The following is a 25,588-nucleotide window of genomic DNA, read 5'->3' on the forward strand; positions in this document are numbered from 1 at the left end:
TTCCCAAAGGTAGGGGAGTCTAAAACTAAAGGGCATAGGTTTAAGGTGAGAGGGGAGAGATACAAAAGTATCCAGAGGGGCAATTTTTTCACACAGAGGGTGGTGAGTGTTTGGAACAAGCCGCCAGAGGTAGTAGTAGAGGCAGGTACAATTTTGTCTTTTAAAAAGCATTTAGTTAGTTACATGGGTACGATGGGTATAGAGGGATATTGGCCAAATACAGGCAATTGGGATTGGTTTTGGGGTTTTAAAAAAAAGGGCGGCATGGACAAGTTGGGCTGAAGGGCCTGGTTCATGCTGTAAACCTTTATAACTATTTTTACCTCTCCCACTTGCCTTAAGATTTCCTTCTGTAGGTTAGTATAAATTCATTGTCTGATTACTCTCCTGTGAAGCATGTTGTATTGTGTTAAAGATGTGAAATAAATATAAGGTGTTGTAATACATAGGAAGAATAGTTATTGCTAGTTAATTCCAGATGGGAAAAAAAATTCTTTCTGGAGAACAATGTGGAGCCTGGGTCCTTTTTCCAGAAGAACCCCAATTAATTCCATAATTTCACAAACTTTTTTAAACAATGGAATAGTGTGAATTTGAAATTCCCAGTTGGTACCTTTCACGCCATGTAATAAGCAACAAATGGGTGACACCCACCTAATCCATTGCCTCTCCCCCGCACACTGCACACACAATAACTGACTCGGCTAAATTCAGATCGTCTGAATAGTCCTCAGGAAATTTATTCCTCTCTCAGTCATTCCACCAAGCTGTGATTAATGATTAACAAGAAACATCAACAGTGGATATTTGACTAACTCTTGATCTAAATAACGTAGGATTGGGAAAGCCTCATGCAGACAGCTCCTTGTTGCTCCAGATCATCAATCTATCCTGTCATTTGGAATAGTCCAGACAGGACAGGGAAAATGAGCTGTGGTGTTGTGCTGTTGTTTGCTGTACTCCTTCTGCAGACTGGAGCTGCTGTCCCACTAAATGCAACCAACAATTATCGAGTTCAGGAAAACTTCAATTTGACTCAGGTAATTGGTGTTAGTTATAATGCAGCGACTCTGGGTTCCTGGGTTTGGGGTAGTTGTAGTTTCTTTTATTCATTTGAGAAAATGCGCTGGAGTAGGTACAGAGGCGATTCACCAGGATAATGCCTGAGGTGATGTATTTGAGCTATAGGGAGAGAATGGATAGGCTTGGATTGTTTTTGCCAGAGCGGAGAAGGTCGAGGGAAGACATGATTGAGGTTTACAAAATTGAGGGGTAAGGCCAGGGTGAATAGGAAGCAACCTGTTGATAGGGTTAGGGTTAACCCTAATAACTGACAATAACTGACTCTATTAACCCTAACCCTTGGTGAGAATCTGGAATGTACTGCCTGGGAAGGCCGTGGAGGCCAGAAACCTTACAACCTTTAAAAATATTTGGATGAGCACTTGAAACATCGGGTAGGATTTTACAGCCTTGCTCATCCTGAAACTTCCCTTGCATGTCTCCTTTAAAACTTTCCACCATGTCCCTTAAACTAATGTCCCCATGAGTCAATGGGCATTTTCTGCATTGTACAATGTTAGCATTCCTTGTCTTTCCCTAATTGAGAAGGTGGTGTGAGCTATCTTCTTGAACAACTGCAGTCTCTGTGATGTACAGCCACAATGTTGTTAGGGAGTGAGTTACAGGATTTTGACCTAGAGACAGCGAAGTAAATGGAATGCAGTTCTAAGTAAGGATGGTGAGCGATTTGAACAAAGAACAAAGAACAGTATGGCACAGGAACAGGCCCTTCGGCTCTCCGAGCCTGTGTCGATCATGATGCCTGCCTGAACTAAAACCGTATACACTTAGAGAGTCTGTATCCTTCCCCATTAATATCCTATTCATGTATTGTCTAGATGCCCCTTAAATGCCACTATCGTACCTGCTCCCACCTCTTCCCTTGTGTAGTGTGTTCCAGACATTCACCACCTTCTGTGTAAAAAATCTTGCCTTGCATGTCTCCTTTAAAACTTTCCACCATGTCCCTTAAACTAATGTCCCCTAGAATTTGACTTTTCTACCCTAGGAAAGAGAATCTGACTATCCGCTCTGTCCATGCCACTCATAATCTTGTAAACCTCTATCAGGTCACTCTTCAATCTTCGTCGTTCCAGTGAAAATAAACTGAGCTCTTCCAATCTCTTCTATTAGCTAATACCCTCCAGACCAGGCAACATCCCAGTAAACCTCTTCTGTACCCTCTCCAAAGCATCCACATCTTCTGGTAGAATGGTGACCAGAATTGTACACAATATTCCCGATGAGGGCTAACTAATGTTGTGTACAACTGCAGCATGACTTGCCAATTTATAAATCGGAGTATCGAGTATAAAATTTGGAGTGTTATGGTAAGATTGTATAAGGCCTTATGAAGCCAAATTTAGAGTATTGTGTACAGTTTTGGTCACCCAGTTACAGGAAGGATGTAAATAAGGTTGAAAGAGTGCAGAGAAGGTTCACAAGGATGTTGCCGGGACTTGAGAAGCTGAGTTACAGAGAGATTGAATAGGTTAGGACTTCATTCCCTGGAGCGCAGCAGAATGAGGGGAGATTTGATAGAGGTGTATAAGATTTTGAAGGGCTAAAAGACTTGAGGTTGCTTTGGCAGACAGAGTGAAGGAAAATCCAAAGAGCTTCTATAGGTATGTAAGGAGCAAAAGGATAGTGAGGGATAAAATTGGTCATCTTGAAGACCAGAGTGGTAGACTGTGCGTGGAACCAAAAGAGATGGGGGAGATATTAAATGGTTTTTTTGCATCCGTATTTACTGAGGAAACGGGCATGGAGTCTATGGAAATCGGGCAAACAGGTAGGAAGGTCATGGAACCGTTACAGATTAAAGAGGAGGAGGTGCTGGCTGTCTTGAGGCAAATCAGAATGGATAAATCCCCAGGACCGGACAGGGTATTCCCACGGACCTTGAGGGAGGCTAGTGTTGAACTTGCAGGGGCCCTGGCAGACATATTTGAAATGTCAGTATGCACGGGGGGGATGCCGGATGATTGGAGGGTGGCTCATGTTTAAAAAAGGTTCCAAAAGAAATCTGGGAAATTATAGGCCAGTAAGTTTGACGTCAGTGCTGGGCAAGTTATTGGAAGGTGTGATAAGGGATAGGATCTACAAATATTTGGATAGACAGGGACTTAATAGGGAGAGTCAACATGGCTTTGTGCATGTAGGTCACGTTTGACCAATCTATTAGAGTTTTTCGAGGAGGTTACCAAGAAAGTGGATGAAGGGAAGGCAGTGGATGTTATCTACCTGGATTTCAGCAAGGCCTTTGACAAGGTCCCTCATGGGAGGTTAGTTAGGAAGATTCAGTTGCTAGGAATACATGGGGAGGTAGTAAATTGGATTAGATACTGGCTCAATGGAAGAAGCTAGAGAGTGGTTGTGGAGGGTTGCTTCTCTGAGTGGAGGCCTGTGACTAGCGGTGTGCCACAGGGGTCAGTGCTGGGTCCATTGTTGTTTGTCATCTATATCAATGATCTGGATGATAATGTGGTAAATTGGATCAGCAAATTTGCTGATGATACAAAGATTGGAGGTGTAGTGGACAGTGAGGAAGGTTTTCAAAGTTGCAGAGGGATTTGGACCAACTAGAAAAATGGGCTGAAAAATGGCAAATGGAATTTAACACAGACAAGTATGAGGTATTGTACTTCGGAAGGACAAACCAAAGTAGAACGTACAGGGTAAATGGTAGGACTCTGAGGAGTGCAGTTGAACAGAGGGATCTGGGAATAAAGGTACAGAATTCCCTAAAAGTGACATCACAGGTGGATACGATCATAAAGAGTACTTTTGGTACATTGGCCTTTATAAATCGGAGTATCGAGTATAAAAGTTGGAGTGTTATGGTGAGGTTGTATAAGACATTGGTGAGGCCGAATTTAGAGTATTGTGCACACTTTTGGTCACCTAATTACAAGAAGGATATTAATAAGGTTGAAAGAGCGCAGAGAAGGTTCACAAGGATGTTGCTGGGACTTGAGAAACTGAGTTACAGAGAAAGGTTGAATAGGTTAGGACTTTATTCCCTGGAGCGTAGAAGAATGAGGGGAGATTTGATAGAGGTGTATAAAATTTTGATGGGTATAGATAGAGTGAATGCAAGCAGGCTTTTTCCACTGAGGCTAGAGGAGAAAAAAACTAGAGGATGTGGGTTAAGGGTGAAGGGGGAAAAGTTTAAAGGGAATATTAGGGGGGGATTCTTCACGCAGAGAGTGGTGGGAGTGTGGAATGAGCTGCCGGATAAAGAGGTAAATGCGGGATCACTTTTAACATTTAAGAAAAACTTGGACAGGAACAGGATGAGAGGGGTGTGGAAGGATATGGTCCAGGTGCAGGTCAGTGGGACTAGGCAGAAAAATGGTTCGGCACAGACAAGAAGGGTCAAAAGGCCTGTTTCTGTGCTGTAATAGAACATACAATGTAGAACATAGAACACTACAGCACAAACATGCCCTTCGGCTCCACTAGTTGCGCCGATCATATCCATACCTACCAGGTATAACTCTCAATCCCATTAAATCCCATGTACTCATCCAGAACTCTCTTAAAAGACCCCAGACCCCTACCACCACCGACGGCAGCCAATTCCACTCACTCACCACCCTCTGAGTGAAAAACGTACCCCTGACATCTCCTCTGTACCTGCTCAGCATCTTAAACCTGTGTCCTCTCGTGGCGACCATTTCAGCCCTGGGAAATAGCCTCTGAGAATCCACCCTATCTACACCTCTCAACATTTTATAAACCTCTATCAGGTCGCCTCTCAACCTTCGTCTCTCCAGGGAGAAGAGACCTAGCTCCCTCAACCTATCCTCATAAGGCATGCCTCCCAATCCAGGCAACATCCTTGTAAATCTCCTCTGCACCCTCAAAATAACTTCCACATCCTTCCTGTAGTGAGGCGACCAGAACTGCGCACAGTACTCCAAGTGGGGTCTGACAAGGGTCTTATAAAGTTGCAGCATTACCTCCCGACTCCTAAACTCAATCCCTCGATTAATGAAGGCTAGCACACCATACGCCTTCTTGACCACATCCTCCACCTGCAAGGCCGATTTAAGAGTCCCATGGACCTGGACCCCAAGGTCCTTCTGCTCCTCAACACTGCTAAGACTCCTACCCTTGATATTGTACTCCCTCATCCCATTGGTCCTGCCAAAATGGACCACTACACATTTATCTGCGTTGAAGTCCATCTGCCACTTCTCCGCCCAGTCTTGCATCCTATCTATGTCATGCTGCAACTTCTGACATCCCTCCAGATTATCCACAACACCTCCAACCTTCATATCGTTGGCGAACTAACTCATCCCTCCACTTCCTCATCCAGGTCATTTATGAAAATGACAAACAGCAAGGGTCCCAGAACAGATCCCTGGGGGACTCCACTGGTGACCGACCTCCATGCAGAAAAAGACCCATCCACAACCATTCTCTGCCTTCTGCAGGCAAGCCAGTTCTGGATCCACAAGGCAACAGCCCCTTGGATGCCATGCCCTCTCACCTTCTCAAGAAGTCTTGCATGGGGAGTCTTATCAAACGCCTTGCTGAAGTCCATGTAAACCACATCCACCGCTCTTCCTTTGTCAATGTGTTCGGTCACATTTTCAAGGAACTCAACTAGGCTTGTAAGGTACGACCTGCCCTTGACAAAGCCATGCTGACTATTTCTGATCATACTAAACTTCTCTAAATGCTTATAAATCCTGTCCCTCAGTATCCTCTCCATCAACTTACCAACAACTGAGGTCAGACTCACCAGTTGGTAATTTCCCGGGCTATCACTGTTCCCTTTCTTGAAACTAGGAATCACATCCACAATCCTCCAATCCTCCAGAACCTCTCCCGTCTCCATCGACGACGCAAAGATCATCGCCAGCGGCTCTGCAATCACTTCCCTCACCTCCCACAGTAACCTGGGATAATCCCATCCGGTCCTGGCGACTTATCTGTCTTGATGGAATTTAAAAGTGTCAACACATCCTCTTTCTTCATGTCCACATACTCAATCTTTTCAGTCCACCGCAAATCTGCAGTACAACCTCCCAGATCATTTTCCACCGTGAATACCGAAGCAAAGTACTCATTAAGCACCTCTGCCATTTCTTCTGGTTCCACACAGACTTTTCCCCCTTCACCTTTTATAGGTCCTATCCCTTCACTTCTCATCCTTTTACTCTTCACATATTTGCAGAACGCCTTGGGGTTCTCCTTAATCTTACCCGCCAAGGCCTTCTCATGTCCCCTTCTGGCTCTCCTAATTTCCTTTTTAAGCTCCTTCCTACAACCCGTATACTGCTCTAGATCCTTAACATCTCCCAGCTCTCTGAACCTTCTGTACGCCTTTCTTTTCTTCCTGACCAGGTTCACCACAACCTTCGTGCACCACGGTTCCTGCAACCTACCAAAACCTCCTTGTCTCATTGGAACGTTGTCGTGCAGAGCTCCAGATAAACATTCCTTGAAAATCCGCCACCTTCCTAATGTTCTTTGGTTCTATAATGCGGAATAAAGAAATGGCTGAGGAATTACATTTGTACTTTGTTTCAATCTTCACAAAGGAAGTCATGAATAATGTGCTATAAGTACTGAGAGAAACACGTTTTAGTGAGGAGCTGAAGGAAGTCAACATTACTAGAGAAATGGCTTTGGGAAATTGATGGGATTGAAGGTGGATAAATTTCCAGGTCCTAATAATCTCCATCCCAGAGTACTTAAGGAAGTGGCCCTGGAAATAGTAGGTCCATTGGTGGTTATTTTCCAAAATTCTTTGGACTCTGGAATAGTTCCTATAGATTGGAGGGTAGCTAATGTAAACCTGGTATTCAAAAAGGGAGGTGGAGAGGAAGCAGGGAATGATTGACCAATGACCCTAACGTCAGTACTGGGGAAGTTGCTGGAGTCCATTATCAAGGATTTCATAACTCAGCATTTGGAAGGCAGTGGGATAATTAGATACAGTCAGCATGGATTTACAAAAGGGAAATCATGTTTGACGAATCTAACGGAATTTTTTGAGGATGTAACTATTAGAGTTGACCGAGGAGAACCAGTGGATGTTATTTATTTAGACTTTCAGAAGGCTTTGACAATGTCTCACATAACAGACAATGTAAAGGTAAAGCACATGGGATTGCAGGTCATGTTTTGAGATGGATAGAAAGCTGGATAGCAAATAGGAAGCAAAGAGTTGGCATAAATGGGTCTTTTTCTAATTGGCAGTCAGTGATATGTGTTTCGCAGAAATTTGTGCGAGGACCCCAACTGTTCACGTTATATATTAATGACTTGGAAGAGGAAACTGAACGTATCATCTCCAAATTTGCAGATGATACAAAGTTGGGTTACAAAAAGAGGTATGAGGAGGTTGCAGAGATGCTTCAGTGTGATTTCGACAAGCTGAGTGTGTGGATATTTGCATGGTAGATGCAGCATAGTGTGGATAAATGTGAGGTTCTCCACTTTGGTACCAGTAATAAGACAGATTATTACTTGAATGGATGTAAATTGAGGAAAGTGGATATTTAACAAGACCTTGGAGTCCTTGTGCATCAGTTGCTGAAAGTAAATGCACAGGTACAGCAAGCAGTAAAGAAGGCAAGTGGTATATTGGCCTTTATAGCGAGAGGATTTGAGTATAGGCATAGGGATAAAAAGAACAAACAACAAAGAAAATTACAGCACAGCAACAGGCTCTTCAGCCCTCCAAGCCTGCACTGACCATGCTGCCTGACTTAGTTAAAACCTCCTACCCTTCTGGGGACTGTATTCCTCTATTCTCATCCTATTCATGTGCTTATCAAGATGCCCCTTAAAAGTCACTACCATACCTGCTTCCACTACCTTTCCCGGCAACGAGTTCCAGGCACCCACTACTCTGTTGAAAAAATTTGCCTCGTACATCTCCGTTAAACCTTGCCCCTCGCACCTTAAACCTATGCCCCCAAGTGAATGACTCTTCCACCCTGGGAAAAAGCTTCTGATTATCCACTCTGTCCATGTCTCTCATAATTTTGTCGACTTCTATCAGGTCTCCCTTCAACTTTTGTTCCTCCAGTGGGAACAAACCAAGTTTGTCCAACCTTCTCCAACTTATAAATCAAAGAAAGGATTTAATAAAGAAACATTATTACTCCAAACTTGGGGCCTCTCCCAAGGCCAATCCAAGCTCCCTACAATTCTACACAGGTTCTTATTTATATTGAGTCAGCTGACTATTACATCATTCTGGAATTGGTTCCATGGTTTACTGGGTCAGCTAACCTTTACATCTTGTTACTACTGGTCACATTACATCTAATATAAAGTTGTCACTGGTTACATTCTAATAGATTCCCTTTAATTTTCAATTATTTTTTCAAAATAATTTAAGACAACCATCCTCCCATATTCTTAATAACTTTCCAGTACCCTTTTCGTAAAACAGTCAGGTACCTGTGGATTTGCACCAAACCCAGTTAAGTTTGGAAACGTTCTTGTTTTCCAGCATTTGTTTAACGCTGGACAAATTAATTCTCAGTCGTTTTTCTGTTATTACTGTTATTGTCCCATAAAGACTGATTGTCAACATAACACTCAATTGGTACTTTCTTAACCAATGTGCCCATAAAAAATAATTCTGTTAATGTGTCAGATAAATATATCCTCATATCCAACGCCTCCACTAACACTAGAGTTTCAATCACCAATATGCTTTTGACTACCCTTTTTATTTGCTTTGCTTCTCAGGTCAAGGGGCAACATTTCTTTCCTTACCTACCAGAAATATTATGACTCCAGCACCACTTGCATGTCCACCTGATAGTTTGGCATGTGAACTAAACACAGCCGACTTCATATCTTCCGGTTCTCCTAGTGCTGGGAATTTAATCACACATTCCTCTAATTTTAGCTTTTTTAATGTTTTATTAGCCTGCAAGGTCTCTGACTGTGGCGCACTTCAACTGAGCTCTAGGACATTATAGCTCCCATCCGGGGAGGGATGGTGGCACAGTGGTTAGCACTGCTGCTTCACAGCGCCAGGGACTCAGATTCAATTTTAGCCTTAGGTCAATGTCTGTGTGGAATTTGCATGTTCCCCCCATGTCTGCATGGGTTTCCTCCAAGTGCTCTGGGTTCCTCCCACAGTCCAAAGATGTGCAGGTTAGGTGGATTGGCCATGCTAAAATTGACCCTTGTGTCAGGGGGATTAGCAGGGGGATTAGTGTGGGTTACATGAATAGGGCCTGGGTGGGATTGTGGTCAGTGCAGACTTGATGGGCCGATTGGCATCCTGCAGGGATTCTATCTGGTCTTGTCTGTGGCCATAGCTAATTCAGCTGTCCTATCATGCTCCTCAACAATTCTATTTCTGTTTCATTGGCCCGTTCCTCACGCTCCATTTTGTTTGCAGATATCAATCCTTCTTTATCATGGGAGCTTCTACTCCTGTTCCTATCATTGGTTTGATTCCTAGCCTTCCTCATTAAACTTTGGCCTCTACTGCTGTGTCTGTTTCTGTCAGGGCTTCTACTCTCAGACCACTGTTCTCTGTTGACACACCTTCAGTCATGGATTTGTGATATTTTCCCAGGTTCACAAATGCTTACTGTCTCATCTTTAGGACTTGGGTCTCACTTTTTTTGTTCCCCTTTTTCCCAAGTTCTTGCCCTCGAACTTGTACTTTCCTGAGGCATTTCCTGCTTTCCTGATTATAGTGGCATCCCTTCATTCACTTGACCCTTTGGGTATGTACCTACTTTGGTACAGTACCACTGCGCCTACTTTGAAATAGCAGCTTCATCCCCTGTTTCACTGGTACTTTGTTGATCATCAGATTCCCTCTCATCTATTGTTGACTCATCTTCAGATTAACTTAGGGTATGTGCAGGTGAGAAACAAGGTGCCTCCTGCACTTCTGCATCTTGCTCGGATGCTCCAAATTCCTACCTAAGTCCCACTACTTTCGGAGAGTGGGCTTGCACTGTCTTGTTACCATGTTGTACTATAACTCCTTTGCCATCCGTTTCTCTCACTTCCCCGGACCCTTTCCACTCTTTTACAGTGGTCCCTATCCCCTTTCTCAAAGTATACTCCCGTTGATTTTATATGACGTCTTCTTAACCATTCTGAAATCTCAGCCTTAATGAAGGCCTTTCTCCCTGGATGCATAGTGTTTAAGATTGCAGAAAACATGGCGCTAATGCTTGTCTCTAGTAGAAACGGGGGAGCATCTGTTAACGGTGATGGTAACTTTGGATTCCTCCCGTATACTAACTGGTATGGACTATAACCCCCCCACCACTTGCAACAGATTTTTCATGTGCACTGCCACGCTAATGCAACCTGGTGGATCCACCAAAATTTTATGCCACATGTCATTTATAACAGCGTGATTCCTTTCACAGAGGCTATTGCTGAATGGACTCTCTGCTGTAGTGTGTATTATTACAACATTTAAATGTTTGCACATATCTTGAAACTTATCATTTACAAATTTGCCCCCATTGTCCGTCAAAAATTTAGATGGTGCTCCCAATCCTATTCCAATCCAGTGGGTCACAATTTTATCTATAATGATCTTTTTATGTTTGTTGTGAATCACCGTGGATATGCTAAACTGGGTGGCCATGTCCACAAAGTGCAAAGGATAGACACCTTTGTTCTTGTCCCACATCTTTAGATCCATTGCCACTGTATCATTGAAATCTCGTGCTAATGGTAGACTCACGACTGGACGCAGGGGTATCCATCTAGAAACATAGAAACATAGAACAGTACAGGCCCTTCGGCTCCCAAAGTCCAAACACAAGATTAAGCTATCCTACTCCCTATCATCCTGGAGTGCTCCATGTGCCTTTCCAATAGCCGCTTGAAAGTTCCTAAAGTGTCCGACTCAGCTATCACAGCAGGCAATGTATTTCATACCCCAGCCACTCACTGAGTGAAGAATCTACCTCGGACATCCCTCCTATATCTCCCACCATGAACCTTATAGTTATGCCCCCTAGTAACAGCTACATCCACCCGAGGAAATAGTCTCTGAATGTCCATTCTATCTATCCCCCTCATCATCTTATAAACCTCTTTTAAGTCACCTCTCGTCCTCTTCCGCTCTAAAGAGAAAAGCCTGAGCTCCCTCAACCTTTCCTCACAAGACCTCCAAACCAGGCAGCATCCTGGTAAATCTCCTCTGCACTCTCTCCAATGCTTCCACATCCTTCTTATAGTGAGGTGACCAGAATTGCACACAATATTCCAAATGTGGTCTCACCAAGGTCCGGTATAGTTGCAGCATAACCCCACAGCTCTTAAACTCAAACCCCCTGTTAATAAACACTAACACACTATAAGCCTTCTTCACAGCTCTATCCACTTGAGTGGCAACTTCAGAGATCTGTGGATATGAACCCCAAGATCTCTCTGTTCCTCCACATTCCTTACAACCCTGCCGTTGATCCTGTAATCTGCATTCAAGTTTGTCCTACCAAAATGAATCACCTCACACTTATCAGGGTTAAACTCCATCTGCCACTTTTCAGCCCAGCTCTGCATCCTATCAATGTCTCTTTGCAGTCTGCAAGAGCCCTCCGCCTCATCCACCACTCCACCAATCTTGGTGTCATCAGCAAATTTACTAACCCACCCTTTAGCCCCCTCTTCCAAATCATTGATAAAAATCACAAATAGCAGAAATAGTCAGAAATAATCACAAATAGTGTATATTTTATGCAAATTCCACAGTAGGCTAGTATTTGTTCTACGAGATCATTCTGTCCTTTGTCCAGTGCACCTGTATCCTGCAGCAGTGCTCTCAGTCTCTGTGGTGCTGGATGACCAAACTGCTTATGGAGTTTCAGAATAATCTTATTGTCTATCATGCTTTGTTTGTTAGCAACACTAATGCGTCGTGAATCTGTTGGACTGAAAATTTTGGTTCACTTGAAGGAAAACAATAATGGCTAGATCTTATAAAATGTATGTCCACGGTTTTCCCAAATACCACAGCTTTATCCTGTTTCAAATCGATGGTCAGCTGAGCTTTCTTCATCGCAGACCTGCTTAACAACAAAGGTTAGACCACTGGAAATGACAGCTGTACTTATAAGTAAACTGATTCCCACAATCCTACAGGGAAGTATCACCATTTTGGAGAATGCTAGCGTGTTCTCATCTCCAAACCTTTTACTTTCTTTCGGTCTTTATGATCAAAAGACCCTAAATAAAAATATAGGCAATCTTGGCCGCAGACAATGGATGTACATCCACTATCTAAAACAGCACAGTTGAAAGAATCTATCATCAGAATGCTTATTATGTGGCTCAACTTTACTGCCACCAAAACAGTCCTTTCCTGGTTCTTATCCTCATCACTGCTGGTTTCCACGTATTCTGTATCATATGTGGTTTCAAAAAATTATTTGTTTTTCTGGATAGTTTACAATTCAGTGATAAGGGGAATCACTTTGGAAACAGTGATTTAGCATTCCTTCAATTTAAGTGTCTTTTATCAGTATTCCATGTGCGTCTTCATAGGTTTTAAGTCGGTCCGCCTTGTCCAACGAGGGGCATACACGTGATGGGTCGTACAAGGGCTGCTCTTGGATGTTCGAGAATAGCCTAGTACTTTGTGTCGTCAGTGTACGCTTAAACTGGACCAGATGCTGGGTAACACGACAGCTCAGTGACTATCACTGTTTGCTGTGCAGACACATGGATTTGGGCCGGTGTCTGTGGGAGTTTGCGCATTCTCCCCGTGCTTGCATGGGTTTTCTCCGGATGCTCCGGTTTCCTCTCACACCCCAAAGATGTGCTGTTAGGCTGATTGGAGGTAATAAATTGTCCCTAAATTAGTTTCCCTCAATGTGGAATGCCATAAGCATAGATAAGGGTCATGGGTGGAGGGGGGACTGGTAATGTTAAAATGGTGGCACGGGCTCGTTAGGCCGAAGGGCCTGTCTCCCAGGCTGTTGTCTTCTTTCCCCATTTTCAACACTTGGTCAGTTATTAATATAACTGTCTCTGTTTAAAGGTCTTCATGTACAATTTTTTTCTGGTATGCGGTTGAGTCATCATTGACTCCTTTGTTCTGGGTGCTGTGGCATTCCAGTCTGTATTAAACAAGGTGGCGGGGAAGAATTGTTTTCCAAAAATCTTTTTTAATGATGCTGCCATTTGATTCAAAAGGGGCTTTGTCCCCTTAATTGTATTCCAGTCATTACTAAAAGAGTATCCCTTTGCGACAGACATGCATTAAGAACTTAAAGACCAATATTGCATCAGGAATTTCCAAATTAAATTTCATTTGCCTGTTATGGCCCCTGTCTAAATCCATGATATACTTTTCCATTGACAGGGTATCTTGTCTCCTAATCCTGTCAAACATCACCCATCCTTCATAATTCTCCAAGAACTCATTTTTTTGGTAAAACTTATCTAAGTATTGTAGCAGGAGCTGTAGCCCTTCTTCATTATTTATGGCATCTGCTGTTCAATTGGAAAATACTTTGCTCCTTATCTTGCTCCTAATTGGAAGTGACAAAGCCAATGCCATATCTTGCTTTTTTTTCCATAGTGAGTGACAATGGTTCACATTTCCGTTTCTGCCTTCCATTGCCGACATGGTTCAGCAACTGAAAAGACAGGGGGATAATCAAATCCCGCTGGTTTACTTCTACTTTCTGCCATGGTTGTAGCACTTTTTCAAAAACAAACACCAAGTTACAATGGATTTTATTCTGCTACCAATGTTTTTTCAGATATAACTCTTCAAATGCAGACAATAAAAATAGAACAAATTTTACTCCAACTTATAAATCAAGGAAAGAGTTAATGAAGTAACACCATTACTCCAAACTTGGGGCCTCGTCCTGGGCCAACCCAAACTCTCCACAATTCTATTCAGGATCTTATTTATAGTGAGTCAGCTGACTATTACATCATTCTGTAATTGGTTACTGGGTCAGCTGACCCTTACATCTTGTTATCATTGGTCACTTTATATCCAATACAAAGTTGTCACTGGTTACATTCTAACAGTGAATTTGTGTGGAATTCACTATCACAGAATGTAGTTGATGACAAAACATTGTCTGATTTCAAGAAGAAATTGGATATTGCTCTTGGGGCTAAAGGAATCGAGGGATATGGGAGAAAGGGGAGATCAGGATATTGAATTCAATGATCAAAATGAATGGCGGAGCAGGCTCGAAGGGCTGAATGCCCTACTCCTGCTTTTAGTTTCTATGCAATACTTTTGTCCTTTAAGATGTTCCTTAAAATCTTTTCTTTGGCCAAGAATTTGGTCATTTGTCTGAACTTTTCTTGATGAAGTTCAGGGTTAAACTTGGCTGCTGCACACTCCTGTGAAATATCTTTATAGAATTACAGAATCCCTACAGTGCAGAAGGATGCCATTCAGTTCATTGAGTCTGCACCAATCCTATAACAGGGCATCTTACCAAGGACCACAACCCTGCCCTTCTTCCCCTATCCCCATATCCTCACACATTTACCCCACAAATCCCCTAACCTACACATCTTGGGATACTATGGAATGATTTAGCATGGGCAATCCATGTAATTGCACATCTTTAGACTGTAAGAAGAGACCAGAGCACCCGGAGGAAACCCATGCAAACACGGGCAGAATGTGCAAACTCCACACATACAGTCATATGAGGTCAGAATTGAACTCAGTGCTAACCACTGTGCCACCATGCCGCCCAGTGTGCTTTAGTCCCTTGGGATATATGTTATATTAAAAGCACTTCATAAATACAAATTCATCTTTTTGAATTTAGTGGACTATCAATCAATCACAATTCATCAACTCTGGATCTTGGGTTTTGAGACTGCAGTTTTAACTGCGTTCTTTTCTTGCAGTTTCTTGGTACATGGTTTTCGATCGGAAATGCCTGCAATTGTCCCGAATTCATTAAGCAAGTTCAGAACGATGCGGCAATTAGCAAGGTAACAATTTCAACCAATGAGGAACGGACTAAAGTCATGGCCGACTTTGTATATGAACGGTAAGACTTATTTATAGTATAATGAAATTGCTGATTTTATCCAAAATGATTTTTGAAAAGGGGAAATTATTTGCAATTCACCAGCGGTACTGCTTGTCCCCTGAGACTACGTAAGTCTGAAAGATTATGGCCAGTGCCTCTACAATTTCACTTCAATACCCAGGGAAACATCTGATCCAGTTCCAATTGTCAACATCTAATACCAACAGTTTATCCAAAACCTGCTATTTATTCACCTCGAACATTTTTAATGACAGACACTACCACTCTGTCACCATGGCCTGTTTAGAATCAACTTCATTGGTTCAGGAAACTGAAGAAGAAAACTTATGTTACAGTGTGTAGGCTCTAGAACTCATCTTACAGTATGCGGGCTGGGGAACTTACATTACAGTGTGAAGGCTGTAGAACTAATGTTACAGTGTGTAGGCTGTAGAACTAATGTAACAGTGTGTAGGCTGGGGAACTTAGTTATAGTGTGTAGCCTGTAGAACTAATGTTACAGTGTGTAGGCTGGGGAACTTACATTACAGTGTGTAGCCTGTAGAACTAATGTTACAGTGTGTAGGCTGGGGAACTTACAAAGCAGTGTGCAAGCTGTGGAACTGACATTACAGTGAATATCCTGTGGAACTGATGTTTCAGTGTGTAACATCTGGAACTGATGTTTCAGCGTATAGGCTGTGGAACAGCTGTTACAGTGTGCAAGCTTTGGAAGTAATGCTATAGCGAGTCGCCTGTGGAACTAATATCACAGTGTGTAGGCTGTGGAACTGATGTTACAGTATGTAGATTGTGGAACTGATTTTGCAGTGTGTACCTGTGGAACGGTTGTTACAATGTGCAGTGGAAATGATGTTACTGTGTGTGGGCTCTGGAACTGATATTACAGTGTGCATACAGTGGGACAGATGTTACAGTGTGCAGCTTGTGTAACACATGTTACAGTGTGCATACAGTGGAAATGATGTTACAGTGTGTAGGCTTTGGAACTCATGTTACAGTGTGTAAGCTGAAGAACTGCCATTACAGTGAGTATCCTGCAGAACTGATGTTTCAGTGTGTAACCTCTGGAACAGATGTTGCTGTGTATAACATCTGGAATTAATGTTTTAGTGTATAGACCTTGGAACAGCTGTTAGTGTACAGGCTTTGGAAATGATGTTACAGTATGTAGACTGTGGAACTGATGTTGCAGTGTGCAGACTTTGGAAGTGATGTTACAGTGTGGAGACTATGGAATTGACGATGCAGGGAGTAGGCTGTGCAACTTATGTTAAAGTGTGTAGGCCGTGGAACTGATTTTACACTGCATAGTCCTTGGAACAGATGTTACAGTATATTTCTTGTGGAACTCATGTTACAGTGCACAACCTGTGGAACTGATCTTAAAGAGTGTAGCCCATGGAACTGTTATTACATGTGCAAACAGTGGAACTAATGTTAAAGTATGTAGGCTGTGAAACTGAGTTTACAGTGCCTAGGCTGTAGAATGGGTGTTGCAGCGTAACAGTTGTGCAACTAATGTTATAGTTTTGTAGGCTGTGCAACTTGTGTTACAGTGTGTAGGCTCTGGAACTCAGGTTACTATGTATAGGCTGTGGAAATGATGTCACAGTGTGTAGGCTGTGGAAATGATGTCACAGTGTGTAGGATGTGGAAATGATGTCACAGTGTGTAGGTAGGGGAAATGATGTCACAGTGAGTAGGTGGGGAATGATATTGCAGCTTGCAGCTGGTGGAACTGATGTCACACCATGTAGGCTGTGGACTGATGTTTCAGTGTGTATTCTATGGAACTGATGTTCAGTATGTAGGATCTGGAACTGATGTTACAGTCAGTAGCCGTGGAACTAATCATAGAACCCTACAGTGCAGAAAGAGGCCATTTGGTCCATTGAGTCTGCACTGACCACAATCCCACTCAGGCCCTACCCCCATATCCCTACATATTTACCTACTAATCCCTCTAACCTACACATCTCAAAACACTAAGGGGCAATTTTAGCATGGCCAATCAACCTAACCTGCACATCTTTGGACTGTGGGAGGAAACCGGAGCACCCGGAGGAAACCCACACAGACATGAGGAGAATGTGCAAACTCCACACAGTGACCCAGGCCGGGAATCAAACCCAGGTCCCTGGAGCTGTGAAGCAGCAGTGCTAATCACTGTGCTACCATGCTGCCCAAATTGTTACAGTGAAACTCATGTTACAGTACACAACCTGTGGAACTGATGTTACATGTGCATACAGTGGAACTGATGTTACAGTGTGTAAGCTGTTCAATTTATGTTACAGTGTATAGGCTGTGGAACTGATGTTACAGTGTATAGGCTGTGGAACTGATGTTACAGTGGGCAGATTGTGGAACTAACGTTACAGTGTGTAGGTCCTGGAACAGATGTCCTGACCATGGAACTGATGTTACAGTGTGTTGGCTGTGGAACTGATGTTACAGTGTGTTGACTGTGGACTGATGTTTCAGTGTGTATGTGATGGAACTGATGTTACAATGTGTATCCTGTGGAACTGATGTTACAGTGTGTATCCTGTGGAACTGATGTTACAGTGTGTTGGCTGTGGAACTGATGTTACAGTGTGTTGACTGTGGAACTGATGTTACAGTGTGTTGACTGTGGACTGATGTTTCAGTGTGTATGCGATGGAACTGATGTTACAGTGTGTTGGCTGTGGAACTGATGTTACAGTGTGTTGGCTGGAGAACTGATGTTACAGTGTGTTGGCTGTGGAACTGATGTTACAGTGTGTTGGCTGTGGAACTGATGTTTCAGTGTGTATGTGATGGAACTGATGTTACAGTGTGTTGGCTGTGGAACTGATGTTACAGTGTGTTGGCTGTGGAACTGATGTTACAGTGTGTTGGCTGTGGAACTGATGTTACAGTGTGTTGACTGTGGACTGATGTTTCAGTGTGTATGTGATGGAACTGATGTTAGAGTGTGTTGGCTGTGGAACTGATGTTACAGTGTGTTGACTGTGGACTGATGTTTCAGTCTGTATGTGATGGAACTGATGTTACAGTGTGTTGGCTGTGGAACTGATGTTACAGTGCGTTGGCTGTGGAACTGATGTTACAGTGTGTTGACTGTGGACTGATGTTTCAGTGTGTATGCGATGGAACTGATGTTACAGTGTGTATCCTGTGGAACTGATGTTACAGTGTGTATCCTGTGGAACTGATGTTACAGTGTGTTGGCTGTGGAACTGATGTTACAGTGTGTTGGCTGTGGAACTGATGTTACAGTGTGTTGGCTGTGGAACTGATGTTACAGTGTGTATCCTGTGGAACTGATGTTACAGCGTGTTGGCTGTGGAACTGATGTTACAGTGTGTTGACTGTGGACTGATGTTTCAGTCTGTATGTGATGGAACTGATGTTACAGTGTGTTGGCTGTGGAACTGATGTTACAGTGTGTTGGCTGTGGAACTGATGTTACAGTGTGTTGGCTGTGGAACTGATGTTACAGTGTGTTGACTGTGGACTGATGTTTCACTGTGTATGCGATGGAACTGATGTTACAGTGTGTATCCTGTGGAACTGATGTTACAGTGTGTATCCTGTGGAACTGATGTTACAGTGTGTATCCTGTGGAACTGATGTTACAGTGTGTTGGCTGTGGAACTGATGTTACAGTGTGTATCCTGTGGAACTGATGTTACAGCGTGTTGGCTGTGGAACTGATGTTACGGTGTGTTGGCTGTGGAACTGATGTTACAGTGTGTTGGCTGTGGAACTGATGTTGAAGTGTCTCGGCTGTGGAATTGATATTGCAGCGTGCAGCCTGTGAAATTGATGTTACAGTGTGCATACAGTGGAACTGATATTACAGTGTGTAGCCTGCTGAACTGAGGTTATAATGCATAGCATCTGGAACTGATATTGAATTGTGTAGGCTGGGGAACAGCTGTTACAGTGTGCAGGCATTGTATGTGATGTTACAGTGCATAGAAGTCTACAAGATTATGAGAGGCATGGACAGAGTGGACAATCAGAAGCTTTTTCCCAGGGTGGAAGAGTCAATTACAAGAGGCCATAGGTTTAAGGTGCAAGACGCAAGGTTTAAAGAAGTTGTACGAGGCAATTTTTTTGCACAGAGGGTGACGGATGCCTGGAACTCGCTGCTGGGGGAGATAGTGGAAGCAGATACAATTGTGCGTTTTAAGGGGCGTCTGAACAAATACATGATGGGAATAGAAGGATATGGTCCCCGGAAGGGTAGAGGGTTTTACTTCAGTTGGGGCAGCGTGTTCGGTGCAGGCTTGGAGGGGCCAAAAAGGCCTGTTCCTGTGCTGTAATTTTCTTAATTATTTTAGTTGGTGTACAGCATGCACCAGTTAATATTTCTTAATTTTAATTGGTGCATGGTGGTGACACTCTAGTGGTGCTGCCTCAGAGGATTCCTCAGTGCCTCCCTCCGAGGTGTCATCCAGCAGGTCGTGGGCAGTTTGCTCCAGAACAGTGGGGGCGGCAGCAACACCCAAAGGGCCGGGCTCCCCAGGGTCCAGAGCTGGATAAAAGAACACACACTGGGGAGAGGGAGGCAAAACTATCCATACAGCTTCGCACTTACTTAGAGGAGGACCAAGGTTGAGGGTGCACTTCTGTTCACTTGCACAGTGTACGCTAACTTGGCTGTCAGTGACTATCTGGTATGGCCCATCACCCCCTGCCAGCTCCATGGCATGCTCCTCCATGTTAGTCAGCTGCCACAGGTCAGGCAGACGACCACCAGTCTGTGTTTCCCGTGCGTTGTGGATTTTCTTTTCCTGTGGGAATGCAAGATGGATAGCAGCATTAACATATTCAAGTGCATAGTGTGCAATGCATGCCTGTGTCTCAGGGATTGTGCTGACGGTTTCAGGGTAAACGGTCACCACTGAAGGGTGTTCGTTGAGGGGTTGGGTGACAGGATCCAGGCCATCCTGGAGACACTAAGGGCCACAGGTAAGTCTGTTTTGGGCATGCTGGAGGCACAGCGTTCGATGGCCATGAATGTTGGGGACACGGGGAGAAACTGCAGGCCATGGCTGGGACTCTCACTGGCATTCTGGAGACACAGCAGGCTGTGGTTGTGAGCCTGAAGAACTTAGCCCAGGCTCAGAGAGCTACTGCTGAGGGGCTCCAGTGCCTGGTTTACTTACAGAATGTTGTAGTGGAGGGGCTCTGGAGCTTGGCCGAGTGTCAGAGAGCCAAGGCTGAGGAATCACACATCATGGGACAGACGCATCTAGGCCTCCAGAACTGGCAGAGCCCAGTGATGCTGGAGCTCAGTCCAGGAACCCTGGAACCCCATGGAGTGCCTCTGGACACCCCAAGAGAGGAGGAAGGGCTTGAGTCTATGCCGGAATCTTCCACACAGGAGATTCTGGATGTCCAGAGACCTTTCCATTGCCCACCGTCCTCACACTGGGGCATCTCAGGGCCAGCAAGATGAATAGGGTGGCACCAAAATAGTGCCATCCGCAAGTCAGCCGGGGCTGTCCAGGTCCCGGCCACCCAGGGGACATCCGCCAAGGGCATCACATGTGTCCCCAACCCTTACAGCTATATGGGCCGGGGTGGCAGCGTGCATTCGGAGTACAGATAGGAGTCAGATTTGAGTTACACCAAGGGCAGGATCCCAGTGTGCACAACAGCGAGTCATTATCATCCTCCAGCCTTCAACCAAGGCTCGCAACCATTGCCAGCCCAGGTACATTAACAGATTCGGATGTGTCTGGGGGATAGGGTGATTGACAGGAGCAGGGAGCTGTGGTGATTTGAGGGCCTGGGTCTGTTTGGAGGGGGAATAGTGGCTGCACTTGCTCCTGGGGTATGATGGATGTATATCGGTTGCACCTCCCTCACTGCACAGCACCAGCTTCCCTTGCTTCCCTTCCCTGCCTGACACTTGCTATTGCCGCCTGTCGTCTTTCCTCCGGCTCTTTGTGTGGTGGGACGCCCCCATGCCCCCATCGCGCCCCCCCCCCCCCCCCCCCGCCCCGACCCCCTCGCTGCTCCTTCTCCTCCTCCTTCCCCCTCCTGCTCCAGTTGGTCTCCTTGCTGCTGGGCAATGTTGTGCAGAGCGCAGCAAAGGGTGATGATGATGCATGAAGCACACACAGGGTCATACTGGAGGGCTCCCCCCCCCAAAGCAGTCCAAACAGTGAAACTGCATCTTCAGCAGGCCAATGCACCCTCAACGACAGACCAGGTGCTGCATGGGCCTCGTTGTAGCGGGTCTCTGCCTTGGTCTCGGGCCTCTGCACAGGCGTCATCAGCCATGACCTTAGCAGGTAACCCTTGTCATCCCGTAGCCACCCCGGAGACGGGGCTGGTCTGGTTGTCCGACTGCTCGATCACAAAACTGTCTGGACATTTCCAAGGGTGGCGTGCATCAATCTGCATGATCTTCAGCTGACAGTCACAGACAATTTAGACGTTCAGGGAGTGGACAGGATTTATTCCCACTTGGAAATAAGTGGACGTATTAGTGAGAGGCAACATGGTTTTGTGAAAGGGAGGTCATGTCTCACTAACTTGATCAAGTTTTTCAAGGAAGTGAGGAAGATGATTGATGAGGGTAGGGCAGTGGATATTGTCTACATGGACTTCAGTACGGCCTTTGATGAGATCCCTCATGGCAGACTGGTGCAGAAGGTGATGTTATATGGGATCAGAGGTGAACTGACAAGATGGATACAGCACTGGCTCATTCAAAGGAGACAGAGGGTAGCAGTGGAAGGGTGCGTTTCTGAATAGAGGGCTGTGACAAGTGGTGTTCTTCACGGATCATTGCTGAGATCTTTGCTGTTTGTAATATGTATAAATGATTTGGAGGAAAATGTGATTGGTTTGATTAGTAAGTTTGCGGATGACACAAAGGTTGCTGATAGTGATGAGGACTATCACAGGATACAGCAGGATATAGATCGGTTGGAGACTTGGGTGGAGATGTGGCAGATAGAGTTTAATCTGAACAAATGTGAGGTAATACATTTTGGAAGGTCTAATACAGATAGGAAGTATACAATAAATGGCAGAACCTTCAAGAGTATTGATAGGTAGAGGGATCTGGGTGTACAGGTACACAGGGCACTGAAAGTGGCAATGCAGGTGGACAAGGCATACAGCATGCTTGTCTTCATTGGCCAGCGCATTGAGTTTAAAAATAGGCAAGTCATGTTGCAGATTTAGAGAACCTTAGTTAGGCAGCAATTGGAATATGGTGTTCAATTCTGGTCACCACAGTACCAGAAGGATGTGGAGATTTTGGAGCAGGTACAGAAAAGATTTACCAGGATGTTGCTTGATATGCAGGGCATTAGCTATGAGGAAAGGTTGGAGAAACTTGGTTTGTTCTCACTGGAACGACAGAGGTTGAGGGGCAACCTGATAGAAGTCTACAAGATTATGAGAGGCATGAACAGAGTGGATAGTCAGAAGCTTTTTCCCAGGGTGGAAGAGTCAATTACGAGGGTGCTTAGGTTTAAGGTGCGAGGGGCAATGTTTAAAGGAGATGTACGAAGCAGATTTTTTACACAGAGTGGTGGGTGCTGGAGCTTGTTGCCAGGGGAGGTAGTGGAAGCAGATATGGTAGTGACTTTTAAGGGTCATCCTGACAACTACATGAATAGGATGGGAATAGAGGGATATGATCCCCGGAAGGTTAAGGAGTTTTAGTTCGGTCAGGCAGCATGGTCGATGCAGGCTTGGAGGGCCGAAGGGCCTGTTTCTGTGCTGTAATTTTCTTTGTTCTTTGGAACCCCTTCCAATTTAAAAATTGCTGCAGCCCTGCACGGGGGGCGCACAAGGCAAAGTGCGTGCCATCCACTGTGCTCTGCACATTCGGAATCCTGGCAATGGGTGCGAAGCCGAGGGACGGGCCTCCTACGAAACCCACGAAATGATCAACACACGCACCTCCCAGCCTGACCTGCCAGAAAAGTTGCGAGTCGCAATAGGAAAATCACAGCCGATAATACACTGTGCATCCTGTGGAACTGGTGTTACATTGCGTAAGCTGTGGAACTGTTTTAAATTGTGCATTTCACAGAACTGATGTTACAATGTGTACACACTGTGGAATAGCTGTTAGTGTCTTGGTAGTGGAACTGATGGTAACAGTGTGTAGGCCATGGAACTGGCATTACAGTGTGTCGGCCACCATTGGATCCCCTTGCATTACAGATTCATCACCAGACCCCCTGCATTGCAGGCTCACATACATATCTCCAATTCCCCCTTGCATTACATACTCACTAATGGATCCTCTGGTATTGCAAACTCACCACCAGATCCCTCTATATTGCTGACTTACTGCCAGGCCCCCTTACTCACTCACTGCTGCCTAAAATTCAGCCAGTTGATTGCAATGTCAATATTTTATTATTTTATTATTAGACATGGAATGTGTGTCAACGCAACAGGACAATATGAGATACGGGATCCTCCCGGATACTTTGCATTTTCTTCTGGTTCAGGTAGGGTGAAATGGACTTTAAATTCTGCTCAATTATAATAAAGAAACACATCAGCTGTCTAAGAATAAACTGGAGAGATTGTCAAAAACTTATTGACAGGGCTGACAGTAAGGAGGTTCTAAGGAAAGTGGAAAATCAGACAGTCTGAGGGGGAAAGGACTGAGGTGTCTGAGCCATCAGCTCCCTGTATTGGGTTAAAGGAAGCAGTTTACAGAAAAAAGCTGGAGAGAGAGAGGAACTGAAAGGTATCACACAGGCTGCTGTTGGAGGCTGGAGATGGTTATGGACTTCAGAAAGGGCACAGAAAAATTAAAAGGTAAGTGTGATTATTTGAAATGAGCTTTTGAGGAACTGGTGCCAATTTAGTTTTGCATGGTGCTGATGAGAAGTGATTGGAATTTGATGTGGATCAAATAGAGTTCTGAAGAAACAGAAGTTTGTGGAAATTAGGGTTCTGATCAGGAAAGTGCCACTCCAGAGACTTTAACTCAAAAAAGCATCAGCTGACTCTTCCAGGCATTTAGAGACGCAAGGACTGATTAGGGACAGTCAGCATGGCTTTGAGAGTGGAAAATCATATCTCACAAATTTGATTGAGTTTTTTTGAAGAGGTAACCAAGAAGGTGTATGAGGGCAGTGCAGTTGATATTGTCTACATGGACTTTCGCAAGACCTTCGGCAAGATACCACGTGGTAGATTGTTGCATAAGGTTAAATCTTACAGGATATAGGGTGAGGTATCTAAACGGATACAAAATTGGCTTCTTGACAAAATAAGTAAGAAGTCTCACAACACCGGGTCAAAGGCCAACAGGTTTATTTGAAAGTAAACACCACTTCTTACTGTGTTTACCCCAGTCCAACGCCGGCATCTCCACTTCTTGACAGAAGCCAGAGGGTGGTTATAGAGAATTGTTTTTCAAACTGGAGGCCTGTGACCAGCGGTGTGCCTCAGAGATCAGTGCATTGATATTTGTCATTTATATTAATGATTTGGATGAGAATATAGGAGTCATGTTAGTAAGTTTGCAGATGACAATAAGATTGGTGACATAGTGGACAGTGAAGAACGTTATCTCCGATTGCAACGGGATCTTGATCAATTGGGCCAATGGGCTGACGAATGGCAGATGGAGTTTAATTTAGACAAATGTGAGGTGATGCATTTTGGTAGATTGAATCAGGGCAGGACTTACTCAGTTAATGGTAGGGTGTTGGGGAGAGTTACAGAACTAAGAGATCTTGGGGTACAGGTTCATAGCTCCTTGAAAATGGAGTCACAGGTGGACAGAATGGTGAAGAAGGCATGCTTGGTTTCATCAGTCAGAGCATTGAAAACAGGAATTGGAATGTCTTGTTGAAGTTGTACAAGACATTGGTACAGCCACATTTGGAATACTGTGTACAACTCTGGTCATCCTATTATAGAAAGGATATTATTAAACTAGAAAAAGTGCAGAAAAGATGCAATGGGACTTGATGAACTGAGTTATAAGGAGAGGCTAGATAGATTAGGACTTTTTTCTCTGGAGCATAGGAGGTTGAGGGATAATCTTATAGAGGTCTATAAATTAATGAGGGGCACAGGTCAGCTGGATAGTTAATATCTTTTCCCAAAGGTAGGGGAGTCTAAAACTAGAGGGCATAGGTTTAAGGTGAGAGGGGAGAGATACAAAAGTGTCCAGAGGGGCAATTCCTTTCACGCAGAGGGTGGTGAGTGTCTGGAACAAGCTGCCAGAGGTTGTAGTAGAGGCAGGTACAATTTTGTCTTTTAAAAAGCATTTAGATAGTTACATGGGTAAGATGGATATAGAGGGATATGGGCCAAATGCGGGCAATTGGGATTAGTTTAGGAGTTTTAAAAAAAAGGGCGGCATGGACAACTTGGGGCAAAGAGCCTGTTTCCATGCTGTAAACCTCTATGACTCTATGACAAGACAGAATCTTTAACATCATGCTTTAACATTACTGGCAGTACCATCACTGGATCTCCCAACATCAATACCTTGGGGGTAATTATTGACCAGAAAC

At 44.3% G+C, this 25,588-nt stretch overlaps 1 protein-coding gene across 1 annotated transcript in view; it reads left to right on the top strand.

Annotated features, from left to right (window-relative positions):
- Positions 1 to 926: 926 nt before the first annotated feature.
- The window catches only part of LOC145358133 (protein AMBP-like), a 65,814-nt gene continuing 41,152 nt past the window's right edge, over positions 927 to 25,588 (top strand). The window contains exons 1-3 of the mRNA XM_080211812.1: positions 927 to 1,040; positions 14,923 to 15,068; positions 23,478 to 23,557. Of these exons, the coding sequence (XP_080067938.1) occupies positions 927 to 1,040; positions 14,923 to 15,068; positions 23,478 to 23,557 (340 nt within the window). The remainder of the gene's footprint in view (positions 1,041 to 14,922; positions 15,069 to 23,477; positions 23,558 to 25,588) is intronic.

Source organism: Carcharhinus amblyrhynchos, chromosome 25 (assembly GCF_965287045.1).
Source record: "Carcharhinus amblyrhynchos chromosome 25, sCarAmb.v2.hapA, whole genome shotgun sequence".
In the NCBI taxonomy this organism is placed as follows: Eukaryota; Metazoa; Chordata; class Chondrichthyes; order Carcharhiniformes; family Carcharhinidae; genus Carcharhinus; species Carcharhinus amblyrhynchos.